At 38.2% G+C, this 22477-nt stretch overlaps 1 protein-coding gene across 4 annotated transcripts in view; it reads right to left on the minus strand.

The window, feature by feature from the left end:
* Positions 1 to 22477, minus strand: part of MSH3 (mutS homolog 3) — a 227530-nt gene that overhangs the window by 195160 nt on the left and 9893 nt on the right. For all 4 annotated transcript variants that reach the window (XR_004056310.1, XM_010386022.2, XM_030927020.1 and 1 more), the window contains exons 3-8: positions 21658 to 21878; positions 14988 to 15200; positions 12921 to 13037; positions 12420 to 12537; positions 10163 to 10308; positions 6203 to 6369 (exon numbers count right to left, since the gene is read on the minus strand). Coding sequence is in view for 3 of the 4 variants with exons in the window: in XM_010386022.2 (XP_010384324.2) it covers positions 6203 to 6369; positions 10163 to 10308; positions 12420 to 12537; positions 12921 to 13037; positions 14988 to 15200; positions 21658 to 21878 (982 nt within the window). In the remaining variant the exon portion in view is untranslated. The remainder of the gene's footprint in view (positions 1 to 6202; positions 6370 to 10162; positions 10309 to 12419; positions 12538 to 12920; positions 13038 to 14987; positions 15201 to 21657; positions 21879 to 22477) is intronic.

Raw genomic sequence — 22477 nt, forward strand, 5'->3', positions numbered from 1 at the left:
TCCAAGACTCAACGGCTTCACGGCTGAATTCTACCAAACATTTAAAGAACTAGACCCATTTTCCTCAAATTATTCCTGAAAAAGAAAAAAGAGAAGAGAATACTTCCAAACTCATTCTATGAGGCCAGTATTACCCTGACACCAGAATAAGACAAATTCATATCAAATAAACAAAATTAGAGGCCAGTATCTCTGATGAATATTGATGCAAAAATCCTCAGCAAAATACTAGCAAACCAAATTCAACAACACATTAAAAAGATCATTTATCATGACCAAGTAGAATTTATCCCAGAGATCCAAGGATGGTTCAACATAGGCAAATCAGTCACTATGATACATCATATTAACAGAATGAGGAACAAAAACCACATAATCATTTCAATTGATGCTGAAAAAGGATTTGATAAAACTCAACAACTCTTCATGATAAAAACTCTCAAACAACTGGGTACAGAAGGAACATACCTCAACATAATAAAAGCCATATAAAACAGACTCACAGCTATTATCATACTGAATTGAGAAATATTGAAAGCCTTTCCTCTAAGATCTGGAATATGATAATGATGCCCACTGCCATCACTGCTATTCAACATAATAGTCCTAACTAGGGCAATCAGACAAGACAAAGAAATAAAGGGCATCCTAATTGGAAAGGAGGAAGTCTAATTATTCTTGTTTGCAGATGAAGTGGTCTTATATTTGGAAAAACCTAAAGACTACAAAAAAACTGTCAGAACTGATCAACAAATTCAGTAAAGTTGCAGGACACAAAATCAACATACAAAAAACCAGTAGCATTTCTATATAGAAACAGTGAACAGTATGAAAATCAAAAAAGTAATCCCATTTATAATAGCTACAAATAAAATAAAATATCTAGGAGTTAACCAAAGAAGTGAAAAGATCTCTACAATAAAAACTGTAAAACACTGATGTAAAACATTGAAGAGAACACATAAAAACGGGAAAGATATTCCATGTTCACGAATTGGAAGAATAAAGATTATTAAAACATCCATACTATCCAAAGCAATCTACAGATTCAGTGCAATCCCTATCAAAATATCAGTGACATTTTTCACAGAAATAGAAAAAATAAGCCTAAAATGTATATGAACAATGAAAGGCCCAGAATAGCCAAATGTATCCTAAGTAAAAAGGACAAAATTGGAAGAATCACATTACCTTACTTCAAATTACACTACAGAGCTATAGTAACCAAAACGGTACGGTACTGGCATAAAAACAGACACACACACCTGTGGAACATAATAGAGAACCCAGAGATAAATCCATACATCTACAGTGAACTCGTTTTTGACAACGGTGCCAAGAACATACACTGAGGAAAGGACAGTCTTTTCAATAAATGGTGCTGGGAAAACTGGACATCCATATGCAGAACAATGAAACTAGACCCCATCGCTTGCCATATACAAAAATCAAATCAAAAATTGATTTAAAATGTCACATTATGAAATGACTAAAAGAAAACACTGGGGAAACTCTCCAGAACACTGAACTGGGCAAAGATTTCTTGAGTAATAGGGCAACCAGAGCAAAGATGGACAAATGGAATTATATGAAGTTAAAAAGCTTCTGCACAGCAACAGGAACAATCAACAAAGTGAAGAGACAACCCATGGAATGGAAGAAAATATATGTAGACTGCCCATCTGACAAGGGATTAATAACCACAACATATAAGGAGCTCAAGCAACTCTACAGGAAAAATCTAATTATCCAATTTAAAAATAGACAAATAGACATTTCTCAAAAGAAGACATACAAATGGCAGCCTGGTATATGAAAAGCTCTCAACACCATTGTTCATCACAGAAATGCAAATCAAAACTACAATGAGATACCATCTCACCTCAGTTAAAATGGCTTTTATCCAAAGACAGGCAATAATAAATGCTGGTGAGGATGTGGAGAAAAGGGAACCCTCACATACTGTTGGTGGGAATGTAAATTAGTACAACCAATATAGAGAGTAGTTTGAAAAAAACTACTAAAAAACTAAAAATAGAACTACCGTATGATCCAGCAATCCCACTGCTAGGTATATACTCAAAAGAAGGGAAATCAGTATATAGAAAAGGTATGTGCACTCCCATGTTTACTGCAGCACTATTCACAACAGCTAAGATTTGGGAGCACCCAGGTGTCTGTCAGCAGACAAATGGGTAAAGAAAATGTGGTACATATATACAATGGAGTAGCATTCTGCCATAAAAAGGAATGAGATCCTGTCATTTGCAACCACATGGATGGCACTGGAGGTCATTATGTTACATGAAATAAGCCAGGCACAGAAAGATAAACTTTGCATATTCTCACCTACTTGTGGGAGCTAAAAATTAAAATAATTGAACTCATGGAGGTAGAGAGTAGAAAGACGGTTACCAAAAACTGAGAAGGGAACTGGAGATGGTTAATGGGTACAAAAAAAATAGAAAGAATAAAACCTAGTATTTGATAGTGCAGCAGCATGACTACAGTCAAAAATCATTTAATTGTACATTTTTAAATAACTAAAAGAGTATAATTGGATTGTTTGTAACACAAAGGATAAATGAGGAGATGGATACCCCATTTACCCTGATGTGTTTATTATGCATTGCACGTCTGTATGAAAATATCTCATGTAACCCATAAATATATATATCTATTATGTACCTACAAAAAACTTTAATCATGCCTGGCTAATTTTTGTATTTTTAGTAGAGATGAGGTTTCACTATTTTGGTCAGGCTGGTCTCAAACTCCTGATCTTGTGATCCGCCTGACTTGGCCTCCCAAAGTGCTGGGATTACAAACATGAGCCACTGCGCCCAGCCACAGAAACTTTTTTTTAATTAAAATATAAAAACAACACTTCCTCTTACAGAGAGCTTTCTACAGCAGGTACTATTTCCGGTGCTTTACCCATACTAACTTATTTAATCCTTACAACAACCCCATGAGGTAAGCAATCTTAATACCCCCAATATAAAGGACATTGAAGGACAACACAGTAGATAACTTACTCAAAGTCACTAAGGTGAAGAGCTAGTTTTCCAACCCAAACCCTAACTCACAAGAGTCCACACTGTTTGACCCCCCTAACTTTTGAATTTCCTCTACTTCATTCTGTCCATAGATATAAATTAGCTGTAGGAACTCCACAGAAATGCAGACTTCACTTTTGACTTTGCTTAGTCCAACATGCAAATAAAGTGAAAATGATCAAAGGATACAAAAAAAAAGTGCAAAGAATGAAAAATCACACATGGTCAGTAAACACAGGGAAAATTATTCACAATGCTAACTAGAGAAATTCAAATTAAAATAAGACAAAAGCAGGCATTAAATTTAGTAAAACCCACATAAGACACCTAAATTATCTTTGATACGCCAAATTCGAGCTTTTAAATCTCATGTGATGAACAAACATTTAGGAATATCACCAATGAATGCTGCTTGCCAAACAAAAATTCACTTTTGGCAATGTCTGTCATTATAAAATATTTTGATATTTTATCGAATTTTGCCTTTGTTATTTTATAAAATTAAGTGGAAAACAAAATAATGATTGTATTGATAAAATTGATTGACTTTAGACTCAATCTAAATAAAATATATACTAAGTTAATAAAATATAAAGAAAAATGAACTATTTTATAAGACAGGAAATCATAATTTATCCATTTATCATAATTTATCCATTCCATTTTTATTATATTCACTTTTTCAGTATTACAAATACTGTTAGGATGAATATCCACATATAGAAATATTCGTGTGCAATTTCTGAATATTTCCTTAAGATAAATTCCTGAAAATGGAATGAAGTGGATCAGAGAATATGAATGTTTATAAAGCTCCTGATTGCCATTTCTCATATTACCATTTCTAGCAAAGAAATGATAGGAAATATTGAAAATACAATATAGAAGCCTACCTTTAAATTGTTTTTTCAAGATTTTATTAATGTTTTCAGTTCTGTAAAAGCAGCCCTCCTTATTAGTTTACTGTTTGACTTTCAATTATTCAAGTTTGAACATATGGTCAAAAAAGGATTAAGATCAAAATAAAGAGATCTGATGCAAAATTTTTCACCTATGTGACTGGCAGAGATTATTTGAGTGATCAACCACAATGTGAACAAAGGTTCAAAGAACCCTCCTAGACTATACTGGTAGAAGTATAAATTGACATTACCATTTCTAGCAAGCAATCAAGAGCTTTATAAACATTCATACCCTTTGATCCAGTTAATTCCATTTTCAGGAATTTATCTTAAGGAAATAATCAGAAATGCACTTGAGTATTTCTACATATGCATATTCATCATAACAGTATTTGTAATACTGAAAAAATGAATACAATAAAAATGGAATAGATAAATTATGACACACTTATATGACAATGTTGTGTACTTATTTTGTTTTTAAGCGTACCTACTGAATATATTAAAGGATAAAATTATGCTCACTAGGATTTGCTTCAAAGCCAATAATCCAGGGAGAGAGAAAAGGGGAGGGAGGGTAGAAAAATGAGATTGGTCCTGAGAAATGCTGAAGTTGGTTGATAGATTCATAGGAGTTCATGACACTATTCTGTATAATTTTGTGTAAATTTGAAATTTTCTGCAATAAAGTTTTTAAAAATGGGGAATTTTAAAGTATATAAAAAAAAAACCCCACAGGATACAAAAGTGATTTTGCAGCAGGAATACAAGTTCACAAATGGAAAAAAGTGATATACACACACGGAAATAATATGCCAAAATGTTTACTAGTCATTTGCTCTGGGTTATAGAATTCAACTTATGACTTTTATCCTTTTTTTTTGTCTTCTAAATGAACATATATTAGTTTTCTAATCAGAAAAACAAATTACGAAAGCTACTTTGCAAGAAATTAAATTCAAATGAAAATGAACACAACACTAAGGACAAATAAACACATAGAACTTCACTTAATCATCAGTTTGATTTTCTTTTCGGTTTTTTTTTTTTTTTTTTTTGAGACAGAGTCTTGCTCTTGCTCTTTCGCCCAGGCTGCAGTGAAGTGGCATGATCTTGGCTCATTGCAATCTCTGCCTCCCAGGTTCAAGCGATTGCTCTGCCTCAGCCTCTGGAGTAGCTGGGATTACAGGTGTCTGCCACCACACCCAGCTAATTTTTATATTTTTTTTAGTAGAAACGGAGTTTTGCCATGTTGGCCAAGCTGTCTTGAACTCCTGACCTTAGGTGACCCATCCGCCCCAGCCTCCCAAAGTGCTGGGATTACAGCCATGAGCCACTGTGCCTGGATTTGATTTTCTAAATGATTTGTCTGCCTACTGCATGAAAATCCTCATGGGCTTCTCTGCCTAGTTGAAAGTCCAAATTCCTCAATATACAGTCTACTTCACTGAAGCCCCAGCACACCTTTCTGGTCTCTTTCCCACCACACTCCAGGTGGCAGTACAGAATCTTTCCAAAAAGGCACCTTCACATTTAGCACTTAATACATCATGCCTTTAAGTCCAGTTAGGTATGCACACATCTTCCTCTCCTGTGGGGTTGTAAACTCTGCCAGACATATATCATAACCACATCTTCTTCCTCTGTATGCACAGTGCCTAGCACACTGCTTCATAAATAAGTGGTCTGATTTTAGATCTAGTAAATAAAACCACTGGACACAGCCATGAATTGAAACTTGCAGCACAGACAAAGCATTTCCAAAGTTACATAAACTTTTTAAGAAGTGAACTCTAAATTATCTCCAGAAACTAAAGATTACCAATAATATAATTAAATATCATAAACCCTGTAATTATCAAATAATATCATTAAATAATATCAGAAACCTCTTCAAAAAGACTGCCTTCTAAAGTCCTACATTAAGGTGATAGTAGGGGTAGGTGGTGTTTCTTTTCTTTGCTTTTTAGATATGGGGTCTCACCTTAGTTGCCCAGGCTGGTCTCAAATTCCGGGGCTCAAGTAATCCTTCCTTCTCAGCCTCCCAAGTGGCTGGGATTACAGGCATGTGCCACCATGCCCAGCTTGGTTGTTTTACTTTTTGTTTTAATTTCCACTACTACAGTGGAAATACAATTTTTATAAGTAAAAACTATTTTTAGCAACTTTAGTAATTATCAGTTTTGGAACTAAACCTAAGTTTTAGAATCAGTATTATTTTCCAGTGATGCGCCAACTTACCTAACAGATGTGGCTCTGTGGATGAGCATCTCTGTTTGCTCGGACAAGGCCGAAGGAAGCAGCAGCTCTACTGGCTGCAGGTTCGACATCCGGGTTTCTAGCTCTGAACGAGAAGCAGAGTCCTGGAAACTATCAAACACAACCTCGCCTGTGGCAGGCTGCACTCCCTAAAAACAAATACAAATATGTTACAGGAAAAATGTATTTTCCCAGTTATGGCTATAACACAGCATAAACATTGAAAAGGTAAAGATGATACACTCAGGAGTATGTATGTACTCTATTCCTAAAGTGTTAGAAACCTGTTTGCTTTTCAACGCTCTTACATGAAGAGTCAGACTCACAGATATCTAAACCATGCTATAAATCAGATTTCCAAGAGCCACCCTGAATACGAGGCCTGGAGTTAATATACCTAGCGAAGTGACTATGGCAAATTACCAAACACTGCCAGGCCTCAGTTTCTTCCTCTGTAAATGGAACCAAACCAGTCTACTTCTCTCATAAGGTTATTGTAAGGATCAAATTATAAAATAAACATGAATTCTTTGTGAACTATAAAGCACTGTACAAATAGTAGTTATCACTCAAAGTAACAAGTGATATGGTCCTAGTAACCAGACCACCAGAACAGCAGTAAATTACTACCTCATACATCAAAGTAACCCACAAAAAGTATACTTTACCAAACTGTGAATGAAGCCCAAGTAGACAGTCTAACCAGTGGAATCATCATGCCAACCTGAACCTACTCCCTAACATCCTAAGCCAATAGCAGCAAAGATAAACTGGAAAAGATCATGGTTTGGAGAAGTGATGGGAAGTTTCCAGCCAAGGTCCCAGAGTGACAATGAAGTAGAGTCAAAGATTCAAACCCAGGAAATCTGTCTACTCCCCAGTACACACTGTTAGCCACTATGGATCCTTATGAAAGCCATGAGAGCTAGTTACAGGCTGCATTAGCTTAAAAAAGGAAAAATCACCAATCCCTGTGTTCATATACTACTGATGGAAAGCCACTTCTGACAATAGCAAGGCATCATCTAGGAATGCTGAAGTATCCATACCCTATAATTCAGCAATTCCTCCCCCAGGGATATACTCTGGAGAAACTCAGGCATTTGTATACGATACAAGACATACAAAAATATTTACAGCAGCATTCTCTGTACAACTGTAAACTAGAAAGAATGCACATGTCCATCAACAGAGGAATGAATAAACTGTAGATCATAAAATGAAACAGGACAAGGCAATGAGAGAACTACAGTGACACATGTAAATAAATCTCTCATACAAAATGGTAAACAAAAGGAGCAAAACCCAAAAGAATACACACACTATATTGACATTTGTATATAAAGTTTAAGGTGGTAAGGCTGGAACTAAAAGTTCCAACTAAAAGCAAGGAAATCATTATCTTAAAAGTCTGGATTACAGTCACCTCTGGAGGGAATGGACACCCAGGGATCTTATGGGTTGGAGGCAGTGTTATAGTTTCTCTAACTGTAATTAAGGAACATCCTTAATTCTAGCCCAGAGGCTTTCTCTAGAGCCTAGAGAGATAGACTATCAGTACATAAGGATACATATGTAAACTTATATACCAATCTACAAACCAAGCATTTACAAAAACCAGGTACAGATGTCAAAGTCACAAATTTTTCAGTCAGCTGAATTCCCTTTTTCTTTAATCAGAGAAATGGTCCATACTGCAATACTCACATCTATTATCCTGTGTGATATGTGACACACTGAAAAACCTAAATCAGTCTGTATAAAACTGCACTGCCCAGACTGAAGGCACAGAGCCTGACTACAGTGCTACTACAACAGCAAAGCCCTTAATTTCAGACTAATTACCAGTTCTTAAAAGGTGACTCCCACATAGTGACCAGGCAATGGGTGACACCCATCGTGACAGGAAAAACAGTGTTGAGGGTAAAGGAAGATAAGATCAATTTCAGTCACGCTGAGTTTGAGGAGCCAGAGTAAATTCTAAGTGTCTTTGTTCAATAAAAATTTGGATGCAGGAGCCTGGAGCTCAGGAGAGGTGCAGCTTGGACCCAGAGCTCAGGATGTCATCAGCCCAAAAGTGGTTGCTGAAGTAAAGGACAGCCCCCAAGAAAATGCTTGAAGGGCAAAGAGCCGTTTTCATTTTTCTGAGTCCCAGTTCACACACATGGTTAACTTTGGTGGTAGACCAGATGGCATTTCCAAATGCACTAAGTAGGAATTATATACTATCAACTCTGTTCTTTAGACTGAGTTTTAGGTAAATATAAAATAGCACATTACATATGTTAAAGCTTAAAAGTAAATAACTTTACTATTTGTAGATAGGTCCAACTGCCTATAGCTAGATAAAACGTGCTTCTCAAGGATAAAAATATCATTTAGAGCTGTCTAACACCAACAGGAATGCTAACTCTCTGAAAGAAGGGCTTATTGGTTAAGCAAATGTCAAGTTAACACAGAGTTATGCAGTCAAAATAAGGTATTAAAAGGCACATTGGAGACATTCAGGTTGTAAGACTTTTTGTTGATATTGCCACTGACTGTAGAAATTAGAAAAAGCAAAGAGAATTAGTTTTCACTTGGACAGAGTTCCACATGTGCTTAACTTACAACAGAAAAGGGGTGTCTGATTGTTCTGAAGGGCCTTAAAAAGTCTAAGACTTTTAGCAGAGTCCAGGTAAGTCTGTAAATGGGCAAATTTATTCATCAACTGCCAGAAAAATCAATAAAACTATGATTTGGCCAGGCAAAGTGGCTCACGCCTGTAAACCTAGCATTTTGGGAAGCGAAGGTGGGCAGATCACCTGAGGTCAGGAGTTTAAGACCAGCCTGTCCAATGTGATAAAACCCCATTTCTACTAAAAATACAAAAATTAGCCTGGTGTGGTGGTAGGTGCCCATAGTCCCAGCTACTCGGGAGGCTGAGGCAAGAGAACTGCTTGAACCCAGGAGCAGTGAGCCGAGATCACACGATTGTACTCCATTGCACCCATTGCAGTCCAGCCTGGGTGACAGGAGCGAAACTCCACCTCAAATAAATAAATAAATAAAAATAAAACTATAATTCACAAATTACATTTATCTAGAAAACTATAAATAATCCTAATATTTAGTATGGCATTTTATATCAGCCAATTATCATTTCTCTTTAACTATCCCTTCCTCCAAATCTAGATATAATACCATAGTCATTCATGTTTAATTTCAAATCCCTAGAGGAAATTTATAGAACACTTTGCCACCCATGCCTGTGTTGGCTTAGTGTTTTATTCTGCTATCTGTACATTGTCCACATGCATGTCTGCCATTGTGTCTGTCTCAACCTTAAAATTCCAGGGCACATGGACCAAAACCAACTGGATCTCTCCGTAGCATAGAGTATTGATATAGTTTAGCTGTGTACCCACCCAAATCTCATGTTGAATTGTAATCCCCAATGCTGAGGGAGAGATCTGGTGGGAGGTGATTAGATTGTGAGGCCAGATTTCCCCCTTGCTCTTCTCATGATAGTTCTCACAATATCTGGTTGTTTAAAAGTGTGTAGCACTTCCCCCTTCACTCTCTCCCCTGCTAGTCTTGTGAAGATGTCATTGCTTCCCCTTTGCCTTCCGCCAGGATTGTAAGCTTCCTGAGGCCTCCCCAGCCATGCTTCCTGTACAGCCTGTGGAACCATGAGCCAATTAAACCTCTTTTCTTTATAAATTACCCAGTCTCAAGTGGTTCCTTATAGCAATGTGAGAACGGACTGCTACAAGTACCAAGTAGCCATGAGAAAATTGTAACTAGTGATTTAACATATAATATTGTGAAAAAATGTTTTTCTTGCATAATTATCTGAGGGTATACTTCATCAGATATCTTTATTATAAACCATACATGATAGGTCATATTTAGAGATACCATGAACATCTAACATTTGTTCCTCACCTGCAAAGTACTTACCACAATGCCAATAAAAATGTTGCCCTTTTTTTTGTCCCTAACATTTTCCTTATTTTCAGAGATGCATAGAAGATAGCTGGTAGAAGTATCAGTCATTATCTCATCAACATTTACAGCATCGTCCAGCTTGATTAGGGGATTCACATTTAATAATAATTAAAGAAAAATAATCATTTTTATATTTTAAATTCTAAATGCTAATAATGCTAAATTTCCAATAATACTAACTATTTTCTCCTTTAAAATAATGGTTCACAGCCAGGCGCAATGGCTCACACCTGTAATCCCAGCGCTTTAGGCGGCCAAGGTGGTAGGATCACTTAAGGCCAGGAGTTTGAGAGACCACCCTGGGCAACATAGCAAGATCCTGTCTCTACAAAATAAAAAAATAAAAATAAAGATATAAATAATAAAATGATGGCTCGTTTCACCCAGTACTTTTGCTCTTTGCAAAATCTGCCCAGTAGTCATTCTTCCGATTTATTTAGATCATAGTTGCATGCCTTATCTTTCCTAAGATATAAAGATCATAAAGACAGATAACCAGTATCTTACTTCCAAAGGGCTTAGTGGAGTATATCAAACACCAGAGAGGCCCAAATAACCCACTTCTTCACTTGGATGGTGCTGAGACTTGAATCCTTAACAATCCCATAATGTTTAATTCCACAATTCAAAGTATAAATACACTAAAATGGTGTAAATTATTTTCCTCTTTTAATGTGCCTAAAAGCTCCCAGATATAGCAAGAGAATTTTTTAAAGACATGAGAAAAGAAAACAGAAACATATATACATTATATGTGTGTGTATGTCTGTGTAGGTGTGTATAAAATGAGTCCATTAACTAAATCTCAGGGATGAAAGCTGATTTGGGGCAAAGTCTGGGCATATCTTTGGACATCAGGACATAGGAGCCATAAAAGCAGCAAAGGAAAAGCAGGAAGGGGGACTGTACTAGAAATGGGCTTCAAATAAGAGATTCAAGCTTTGGCAAAAGAAAAAATAAAAATACCAGGTTCTTACAGGCTCATCAGCTTAGAACAACACAAGGTTGTTAATAGTTTGGAGCCCATTTTGAGTGATAGCTGTTCCCTATTTACAGTATTCATGGAACAAAACAGTCCTTAGAATTAAATGAGCTGAGAAATAAGCAGATCTGTAATAAACCATAATAGAAATAATACTTTCACACAGTATCATTTAAGGCTTTCTTATCCCTCCATTCTTTCATTATCAGAGAACTGATTCCACTCCATAGTAATTTTTTTTAAATGCACCCTGATCTAATTTTACATACAATTATTTGGCTTTTGAAACTGACAATTTTGCTTTTGAAATTATTTGGCTTCAAATAACACACCGCGTTTATGAATTACCATAAATTTAGGGGCAGTCATTATGCACACTGAAAATTCTTACAAAGTGAGAAAACTTCACCCACAATCCATTTTCAAAAGTAATGAAATTTTTATAAAGTTAACAATGAAGATGGACTACCATTATATTTTATAGGCATTTAATTCTGTCTTAATTCTGACTTCAGCAGTTTTCTTTTCACATTTTGAATTTGTTTGTTTTTTTGAGACAGGGTCTCACTCCTGTCACCCAGGCTGGAATGCAGTGGCATCATCACGGCTCACTGCAGCCTTTACTTCCTAGGCTGACATGATTGTCCCACCTCAGCCACCCAAGTAGCCGGGACTACAGGCAAGTGCCAACATGCCCAGCTAATTTTTTTGTATTTTTTGTAGAGATGGGGTTTTGCCATGTTGCCCAGACTGGTCTCAAACTCCGGGGCTCAAGTAATCTGCCCACTTTAGCCTCCCAAAGTGCTGGGATTATAGGCATGAGCCACCATGCCTGGCCTCAGTAAGTTATTTGTTAGGTCTCACTTTGGAAAGACCCTGAGGAACTTGTAGGTCCTAAGTACCTAACTACTACCCACAAATGGGCTAAGGAAGATATAATTTCAAATCAGATACTAACCTGACATCATCTTTTATTAGGGTTGCTTTTTTTCTTGCTCTTCAAGTATGATGAACTTGCCTTCTACTATGACATCTGAAAAGATGCTTGTTTCCAGCCACTACTTCCCTCTTGAGTAGCACACCTAATCAAGAGTTTACCATAATGCCTCTCAGCTCATCTAAAAAGTTCCCAAAGAGCAACTAAAACAATAATAAAACAAAAACCTGCCATCTTCAAGCAAAGCCCTTGTACCATTAAATAGAAAAACTCCTGTCCAAAAAGGATATCTTCTCCAATAAGTGTAGATTTTGTATAAAGGGCAGTCAATTTCCGGGAAAAGAGTGAACTTCTGTTGTCTCCAATGGCCTTTAATGCTGCAGTTTCAGTTTGCTTCACAACTCCCACCTTCAACAAAAATAAGAAATATTGATATCAAATGATAAAAAATGATTTGATTTGTAAAAACTCATTTCAAAATGTTTAAAGGTCAATTCTGAAATGGTTAAAATAATCAGTCCACAATGCTCAGATGTAGGGTTTTATAGGAGTTGACGAGGGTAGATAAATCGCTAAGAAACACTATCATACAGTTAAAAAATTTACCCTAAATATCTAACAATATGTTAAAAACTCATAAATATACAATGCTAATAATTATGAAACACTTTTTCTCTCAAATGCAAAATTCTAAGCCATTTGAAGCCTACCTACCACCTTACGAAATACATTTGCATTCTCTGGAAGAGAATCCCAATTTCCTTTTCCCACAAGTTAAAGCCAAAGCTGACCTTATATCCTTTTGCCACCAGGCGGCGTACATGAACAAACAGTCTGTGAGTAGGTATACTTGCTGTCATAAAGTTGTGATCTAAATGGCAATAAATATTGAGCTCTCGGGCTGCAATCTAAAAAACGAAAAAAGAAAATATCAATAAATTTCTATTTTAAGATTCCCTATGTGAGGTTGGTTCACTTTGTTAAAAATTCATCAAGGTATACATTTAGGATTTGTACACTTAATCTAAATGTGTACTATGTCAATAAAAAGTTTTTAAAAATGTTCCCTGTATAGCCTGTATAGAAGCCTATAGTTTAATGTCTTTTGGGCAATTCCAGTGACCTAACTTCAGTATCAACATCTGTATCTATAAAAGACTCAGAAAAATATGACAGGTCTTCTATGTCCTTAGAGCTTCCCCTACACAAAGACTATCCAATACAGAGAGCATGAGACTGTAAAAGAATAAGCATTTGCTCCATGGCATTTGCAAATGACTGACATTTAAAAGATACTACAGAGTATGCAGAAATGATGAACCCATCTGGACAGAAGAATCAATGAAAAAGTAAAAAGAGAAGCCCCGGGCTGGCTAACTAATTAATGATGCATGACTGATAGAAATATAGAACCATGTAGCACCATCTGATTCCCTGATTTATTCTAGAAAGCACCATGGCTTAGATATTGCCCACTGGAGCCATGGAACTCTAATTCCAACACTCTCACTACCCAACCTCAGCCCATCTCTGAACTCTATTAGTCCCTCACAGAAGGGCAGGAAAACATCAGCCTTTACCACGGTCAGGCCTGAATTTACCATTTAACCTAGACAGTTTCTCTCCTTCACCTAGGGGATGCCAACTACGTATTTGTTCCTGCCCTCAGAAAACATGGCGATACTATTTCAGAGTCTAATTTAGTATCACAGAACACAGCATAATGCGCCTGACTTAGAGAACGCTGCTTGCCTGCCACAGAGGATTTAGGAAACTTGAAGAAAAAAACTTGACCAAGTCTTTACTTCCCATCCATGAGTCACAGACATGCGACCTCATCACTCTCTGGTATACAATCCAACCAGGTCTCAAGCTACAGAATCATCACAAGCATTCATGACTTCCAACAAACGTGTAATCAGCAATACTTTCCCTAAGTTTGCCCATGAAATGCTCAAATTTCACTTTCAACCTTCTTGACTAGGGCCTATAATAAATATTTCAACATTAAATACAATCCCAATTTTTTTTTTTTTTTTTTTTTGAGACAAGAGTCTTGCTGTGCCGCCCAGGCTAGGATGCAATGGCAGGATCTTGGCTCACTGCAACCTCCATCTCCCAGGTTCAAGCAACTCTCCTGTCTCAGCCTCCCAAGGAGCTGGGACTAAAGGCATGCACCACCAAGCCCAGCTAATTTTTTTTATATTTTTAGTAGAGACGGGGTTTCACCATGTTGGCCAGGCTGGTCTCAAACTCCTGACCTCAAGTGATCCACCCACCTCAGCTTCCCAAAGTGCTGGGATTACAGTCTTGAGCCACCACACCTGGCACAATCCCAATTTAGAATAAGACACCAAGTTGACTGACACACAAAGAGATCTGTAAAACTTCAAACAATTTCTGGTGGTAGCTGGCAAAGTTCACATGTTCTTCCATTGAGACTTAACTTTGTTCCCAGCTATGAAAATTCATAAATTAAGGGTAAACAGAGGAACTTCTATACATCTCAAAAAATTTTTCTTGCTTGAGTCTTCATTAGAAAACATATTTACATGATTATGGTTCATTCACTAACTGACTCATCCAATAAACTTTGGATGGATAAAAAGTATTGGCCTAGTATCATGGAGAATAAGCACTAATATTCCAATAGAGACCCCTCACTTCTCCCCATCAAGTCTGGTTCCCACCAAATTTCTTGTGTTCATTTTTAGTTTTTACTTTAAATAACAGTATTTTTTAAGAGGTGATTGATCAAATCAGCATTTATATAAGGTCAGAAGATGAAACAAAAATACTGAAAAATATCTAAGGCTAGACAAGAAAAACATAAAATAGTGCCTGAAAAAAGGACTTACCTCTGCATCTTCCCCAAAGAATCTATACTTATATCCACATTCCACACACAAAACTGCATCTTTGTGCTGCTGCTTCATTTCTATGTATTGTAATTCTAGCGGCGTATAAATGCTTTTGGAACGTTTGTTAGCTGGTTTAGAAGCAGTTTTCTGTAAATTTTCATGACTTGTATTTGATGATCCAAACTGACTGACATCAAAAAGTGTTGTATCCTGGCAACCAAAAGATTTATAAAGTTTTAAAAATATTAACCATAATAATAAGTTCCCAGAGACGGAAAATGCAAATCTGGCGAAAAGCTAACACTTGGTGAATCTATAGAAGCACATTGTAGCATTCAGGCAAATTATCTATAGGTTGCAAATATTTTCAAAGTAAAAGGTTAAAAAAATTATGAACCAAGTGAGCTACCATAGAATTTTTATGCAAATTTTGAAAGTCTAAATATCTTAATGTTTTACATATTTGTTTTTAAGTTTGATTTCATTAAATCTATTATTATTAACATTTCTCAATCAAGGGTATCCAGTTAGGAAAAGAAGAAGTCAAATTGTCCCTGTTTGCAGATGACATGATTGTATATTTAGAAAACCCCATTGTCTCAGCCCAAAATCTCCTTAAGCTGATAAGCAACTTCAGCAAAGTCTCAGGATACAAAATTAATGTGCAAAAATCACAAGCATTCTTATACACCAGTAACAGACAAACGGAGAGCCAAAGCAGGAATGAACTTCCATTCACAATTGCTTCAAAGAGAATAAAATACCTAGGAATCCAACTTACAAGGGATGTCAAGGACCTCTTCAAGGAGAACTACAAACCACTGCTCAGTGAAATCAAAGAGGACACTAACAAATGGAAGAACATACCGTGCTCATGGATAGGAAGAATCAATATCGTGAAAATGGCCATACTGCCCAAGGTAATTTATAGATTCAATGCCATCCCCATCAAGCTACCAATGAGTTTCTTCACAGAATTGGAAAAAACGGCTTTAAAGTTCATATGGAACCAAAAAAGAGCCCGCATTGCCAAGACAATCCTAAGTCATAAGAACAAAGATGGAGGCATCACGCTACCTGACTTCAAACTATACTACAAGGCTACAGTAACCAAAACAGCATGGTACTGGTACCAAAACAGAGATATAGACCAATGGAACAGAACAGAGTCCTCAGAAATAATACCACACATCTACAGCCATCTGATCTTTGACAAACCTGAGAGAAACAAGAAATGGGGAAAGGATTCCCTATTTAATAAATGGTGCTGGGAAAACTGGCTAGCCATAAGTAGAAAGCTGAAACTGGATCCTTTCCTTACTCCTTATACGAAAATTAATTCAAGATGGATTAGAGACTTAAATGTTAGACCGAATACCATAAAAATCCTAGAAGAAAACCTAGGTAGTACCATTCAGGACATAGGCATGGGCAAGGACTTCATGTCTAAAACACCAAAAGCAACGGCAGCAAAAGCCAAAATTGACAAATGGGATCTCATTAAACTAAAGAGCTTCTGCACAGCAAAAGAAACTACCATCAGAGTGAACAGGCAACCTACAGAATGGGAGAAAATTTTTGCAATCTACTCATCTGACAAAGGGCTCATATCCAGAATCTACAAAGAACTCAAACAAATTTACAAGAAAAAAACAAACAACCCCATCAAAAAGTGGGCAAAGGATATGAACAGACATTTCTCAAAAGAAGACATTCATACAGCCAATAGACACATGAAAAAATGCTCATCATCACTGGCCATCAGAGAGATGCAAATCAAAACCACAATGAGATACCATCTCACACCAGTTAGAATGGCAATCATTAAAAAGTCAGGAAACAACAGGTGCTGGAGAGGATGTGGAGAAATAGGAACACTTTTACACTGTTGGTGGGATTGTAAACTAGTTCAACCATTATGGAAAACAGTATGGCGATCCCTCAAGGATCTAGAACTAGATGTACCATATGACCCAGCCATCCCACTACTGGGTATATACCCAAAGGATTATAAATCATGCTGCTATAAAGACACATGCACACGTATGTTTATTGCAGCACTCTTCACAATAGCAAAGACTTGGAATCAACCTAAATGTCCATCTGTGACAGACTGGATTAAGAAAATGTGGCACATATACACCATGGAATATTATGCAGCCATAAAAAAGGATGAGTTTGCGTCCTTTGTAGGGACATGGATGCAGCTGGAAACCATCATTCTTAGCAAACTATCACAAGAACAGAAAACCAAACACCGCATGTTCTCACTCATAGGTGGGAACTGAACAATGACATCACTTGGACTCGGGAAGGGGAACATCACACATTGGGGCCTACCATGGGGAGGGGGGAGGGGAGAGGGATTGCATTGGGAGTTATACCTGATATAAATGACGAATTGATGGGTGCTGACGAGTTGATGGGTGCAGCACACCAACATGGCACAAGTATACATATGTAACAAACCTGCACGTTATGCACATATACCCTAGAACTTGAAGTATAATAAAAAAAAAATTTCTCTTCTTTTTATTATTTATTCTCAGGTGTGTAATGCACAAAAGGCCAATGGGGACAAATCTGCCTTTCTCTCAGGAGTAGGGCAAAACCACTTTGAGCAAAGCATGCCAACAGATAAAGGTGCACTTAATGTTTTTTACTTCCAAGCACACTGTAAAAGACAGCACATTCTATAAAGTCTTATTCCAAGAAAGAACCATGATTCTCTTGGTAAAGAAACATGAGAAAAAACTGTTAAAAAATATACAGCACAAGGCCACATTTTCAACATTACTACTCCTACTATTCTTACCTTCCTACCATAATTAATTCCAATTCACAGCTTAGACAAAATTCCTCGCTTATTAGACTTAATTTAGAAAAATGAGAATGAGACAAATTTATAGGCTAAATCCAACTTCTAATTAATTGCCACTCTGTCACTACCAACTTCTAAAAATTTACCCAGCTCCCCCTACAATCAAAAATATGGCCTAAAAGTCTGATGACCAAAAAGAGGGCAGAGTGAGAGAGAAGCAAAATGGCCCAGGAATGGGAACCCCAATCCAAAAGAAAACCCAGAAACATGTACACTTTGTAGTTCTCAAATGTTTAAAACAACTCAGCTTTACCGGGACATCAGGTAAAGATACTAACTTTTAAAAAAAAAACTCAATTTATTTGAACAGTGCAGTCCAGCAAACCTCCAAAGATCAGCAATAAGAAGATGGTGAAGGGTGGAGAGGTTGGCAAGAGAAATCCAGGTCATTATGATGGCAGTGGCAGCCCATCGAGAGCGGCCACTGCCATAACGCCAGCTGCAGTAGGAGAGGCACAACCAGGGCTGCACGCTCCACAGAACCGGCAGGAGCCAGAAATGGGTGGAAGAAGCCTCACCCCCTTCTAAGTTGGCAGGGTGAGAGCCTTACACTCCCTGGGCACAGCTGTGGCTGCCCAGCCATGGCTGCAAACCTGGGCATCTCTGTGCTCTTGGGGGCTGGGAGCAGGCAGGAGCCCCGCCCTCCTGGGTGCAGCTGCAGCAGCCACCCAAGCTGCAGCTGTGGACCCAGGCATCTCTGCACTCTCAGGGGCCCAGAAAGGGAATTCCCCATCTCTCTGCAGGCTCAGAAGTACCTGTTCCACTGCCTGGCCTCTCCCAGCTCCCAGCACCCACTCTGATCTCAAAGTTGAGGCCAAGCCTGGGAACTGTTGCAACCTTGCCAGTTGTGCACATGTTCAGGGCAGTGCTAACATGCCAGCCCCCTGCTGCCTTGGCCCCCTCTGGACTTTGGACACTGATGAGCATGGGAAGGAGGCCGAGGAGGGGGCTGAGGGCAGCTCAGAGCTGTCCTGCAGGTGGTCCTTGGCACAAACAGCCTGGGTGCCATGGATGACGGCAGGAGGCAGACAGGCTCCTGGGCAGAAAGGGTCAGGTCCGGGTGAAGCCCCACCTTCAAGCCAGGAACAGCCTGAAGCCTGGGGGCCAGGCTGATGAACCAGAATTATAACTTACAGTGCTTTTTCTGAGCCTGCCCATGCCAGCCCATGAACCAATCAGCACATACTTCCTCCTCTCAAGCCCATACAAACCCCCAGACTCGGCCAAACTCGAAGAGACAAGTAGACAACCTGCCTGCAGAGAGGAGCTACCCACTCCAGGGTCTCCTCCCTGTTGAAGGCTGAACACTTCTCACTTGTTGGGATGCCCTGCCTGCAGAAAGGAGCTACCCACTGCGGGTCTCCCATGAATGTTCTGTCACTCAAGAAAGCCCCTCTTTGCCTTGCTTCACCCTCCACCTGTCCACATACTTCATTCTTTTTGGAAGCGGGACAAGAACTTGGGACCCATGGAACGGCAGGGCTAAAAGAGCTGTAAACAAACAGGCCTGAAACACGTCCCTTGCTTGCCACATTGCAGCAACAAGAAGGAGAGAAGAGAGGAGAGAAGAGCTGTGGACCTTTCGGGAGCTCAGACCTAGGGGCTCCCAAGTCAGGTCTATGACACCCTCTCTGGGCTCTGCAGTTCCTGGAATCTCCAAGCTTCTGGGCACCACTGTGTTCCCTGGTGCCAGCTGTGGAAGCTGCTTGCAGTACACCTGGTCCAGCCCTCACTCATGCTGGCACCTGGAGCTGCCCACCCCGCTGAAGCTGGCATGCCTTGCTGTGCACAGTAGCCAGACCCCATGGTCACTGGCTCACACACCCCTCAACACTCTGTTCCTGGCTCACCCTTGGCAGCTGCGAGATTCGGGCCAAAAGCAAAAGCCAAGCACAGCCTGCCAGGCCCAGTGGGAGGAATGAGCCCAGCCAGGTACAAGTAAAAACTTGGGCAAAGGCACCACCAGCCACAGAGGTTTACAGCTGGCAAAGCGACACCCCAAGGACTACATAACAATTTTCCTATACCTGAGAATGTATTTGCTTTTAATTTTGATGGGTTTCTTATTTTGTTTCCATGATTTTTATGTGAAATGCAGGTATATGCTATGCAATATAAAAGTTAATACAGAAAATATATTTCTTAAATTTTAAAAACTTACTCTTACTTTATACTTTATTCATTTAGGAAATGGGATAAGCTTCCAGAAAAAAAAAGTTTTATCCTTATGGGAAGTTAACAATTAAATCAATCTAAATACTTGAATATTAAGCAACTTTTTTTTAACTTTCATTTTAAGTTCAGGGGTACATGTGCAGGTTTGTTATGCAGGTAAACTTGTGTCATGAGGGTTTGTTGTACATATTAATACTTGGGCAACAAAATAAGCAACTTAAAAAGAAATGATGTGGATGGGAATACCTATCAGATACATCACATTCTATTTCATATTCCCAGAGACAGTATGCTGAACTCAATTTAACCTTGTCCGGACAATGCAGAGTGATCAGAATATATTTCAAAATCTACTGACAGTTATGGCGCTGCCGACCCCACCCTAATGGTCTTGGACCATGGGGCATTTATGTTCATTCAGTAGCTTTTTGCCATTCATCCATGTCTTTCCATGCCATCAAACAGCTTATCACTTGTGATAATGGCACTGCTTCCAGGTGCCCCCTTCTATCTACTTACTTCTAATTTCCTGTGATGTGGAAATGCCAAGTTGGTCATTCTATGTATAAAGCAATAATGTATATGCTCTTCTGAGACTTTGGAGTAAATGCTCCTATCAATAAAGTGAGCTTTAATGGATAAACTTTATGATTTCTATGCTTAATAACCACTATACTTAGGTGGACTGCTTCTAAGTATGAAAAGAGACTAAAAACAAAAACACCTTTTTTTTTTCTGATGATCTAAGATAAGTCAACCAATATTAGCCTGGCTGAGGGAGGAGTTCATGGATCTGGACTTTGTGGGAAAGGTGTGAAATCTTGAAAATTACAGGCAAAATTTTGTTGGCTTGAGAATTTTTCTGAGGAAAAAGGCCAACAGCTTTCATTAGAATTTCAATGACTCAAATAAATATATACATACACATATACATATATAGGATCATTTCTCTAATTCAATGATTGTCAATCACAGCTACAGATTAAAACAACTGCTTTTCCTTCAGTCTCATCTTGTCTGGAGGCTAAGGTGGGAGGATTGTTTGAGCCCAGGAGTTGAGACTACAGTGAACTATAATCACACAACTGTACTCTAGCCTGGGCAACAGAGCAAGACCTCATCAATAAAAATAAAATATAAAGTGCAAGCTTTCTAAAAATATCCATGCCCATTTCTCAGTGAAAACCAATTAAATAAGATTCTGAGGGAAGGTTCTTAATGGCAATTTTTGGTTTAAGGTCTCCAGGTGATTCCAATGTAAAGCTAAGGTAATCATGGAAACTTTAAGAAGGACTGTAAGAAACTGTGCTTGTATTAATTGTCTATAAAGAATCCTTCCAAGTCAAGGGCTCCTGATCCAGGCAGTACCTTAGAATTACCTGGAAGGCTTTTGTTTTGTTCTCATACAAACCAATTAATCCCTCTCAAAACATAGTAAATCGAATCTCCAGGGATGTAAAAAACTAAACTAAAACACAAAAGCTCCCTCAGATGATTCAGAAGATCATCCATGTTTAGAAACCATTGCCATGAATGACCCCAGAGAACCTGACAGTACTTCAGAACCCATTATTCTAGGTAAGTGGATACTCATCTATAGCAGTTACATACCTTTTGTTTAATCTGACATTTCGAATCTTCAGAAGAAACTGCATTCTTTGCACGTAGAAGACTGATATCATCAAAATCAGTACATTTTGGCAGAACTGCAAATCTCTCCTGCAGAGATTCTGTCTGGACTCTACTTTGAGGAAGGGCAGAATCGCAGCAGAATTCTTTCAATTTTTCCAAAGACTTTAAAACATTCCTGGTCCTCAGACATTTCTTTGGCTCTTAGGTAGCAAATAAGAAGAAAATAGAACAATAGTATTTTGGTCTCATTATATCAACTCACAACCAGCACAGAATTTTTAAAGAGGTAGATTCCCAATAAAGCAATGAACCTAACTATAATGTGATTTTTTTTTAAAAAAAAGAAACAAACACTGGGTTCAGGGTAAAGATGGCATATTAAACACAGATCCAATTTCACTCATTCCTGAAACCTCATTACTGGAGTTTTTTTTTTTTTCTTTTCTTTTGAAGACATAAGCCCATAAGGACAGAGAGGAGAGGTAACAACTGCAAATGAGATATCTAAAGCTAGAAAGGAAAACAAATGAACAATAACCAATTCAGCACACCTGAGAGCTAAATCCTACGTCAGTAATTAGGAAAACCAAGAGCCAACTCTACTTACAACACAAAATGCTCAAAAGACTCAGGAATTAGGGTACCAGTAGCTCTGGAAAGGAATAAAAGGAGGTTCTAAAATAAAGAGGATTGGTTCAAAGTAATTGGTTCCCTAAAGCCCTACCATACTCCAAGTTGAAAGATAACTGCCCTTCCTCCACATCAGCAGCCAACTGGAGATTTCTTCCCTGGAAAGGCA

Source organism: Rhinopithecus roxellana, chromosome 3 (genome assembly GCF_007565055.1).
Source record: "Rhinopithecus roxellana isolate Shanxi Qingling chromosome 3, ASM756505v1, whole genome shotgun sequence".
NCBI classification, from domain to species: Eukaryota; Metazoa; Chordata; class Mammalia; order Primates; family Cercopithecidae; genus Rhinopithecus; species Rhinopithecus roxellana.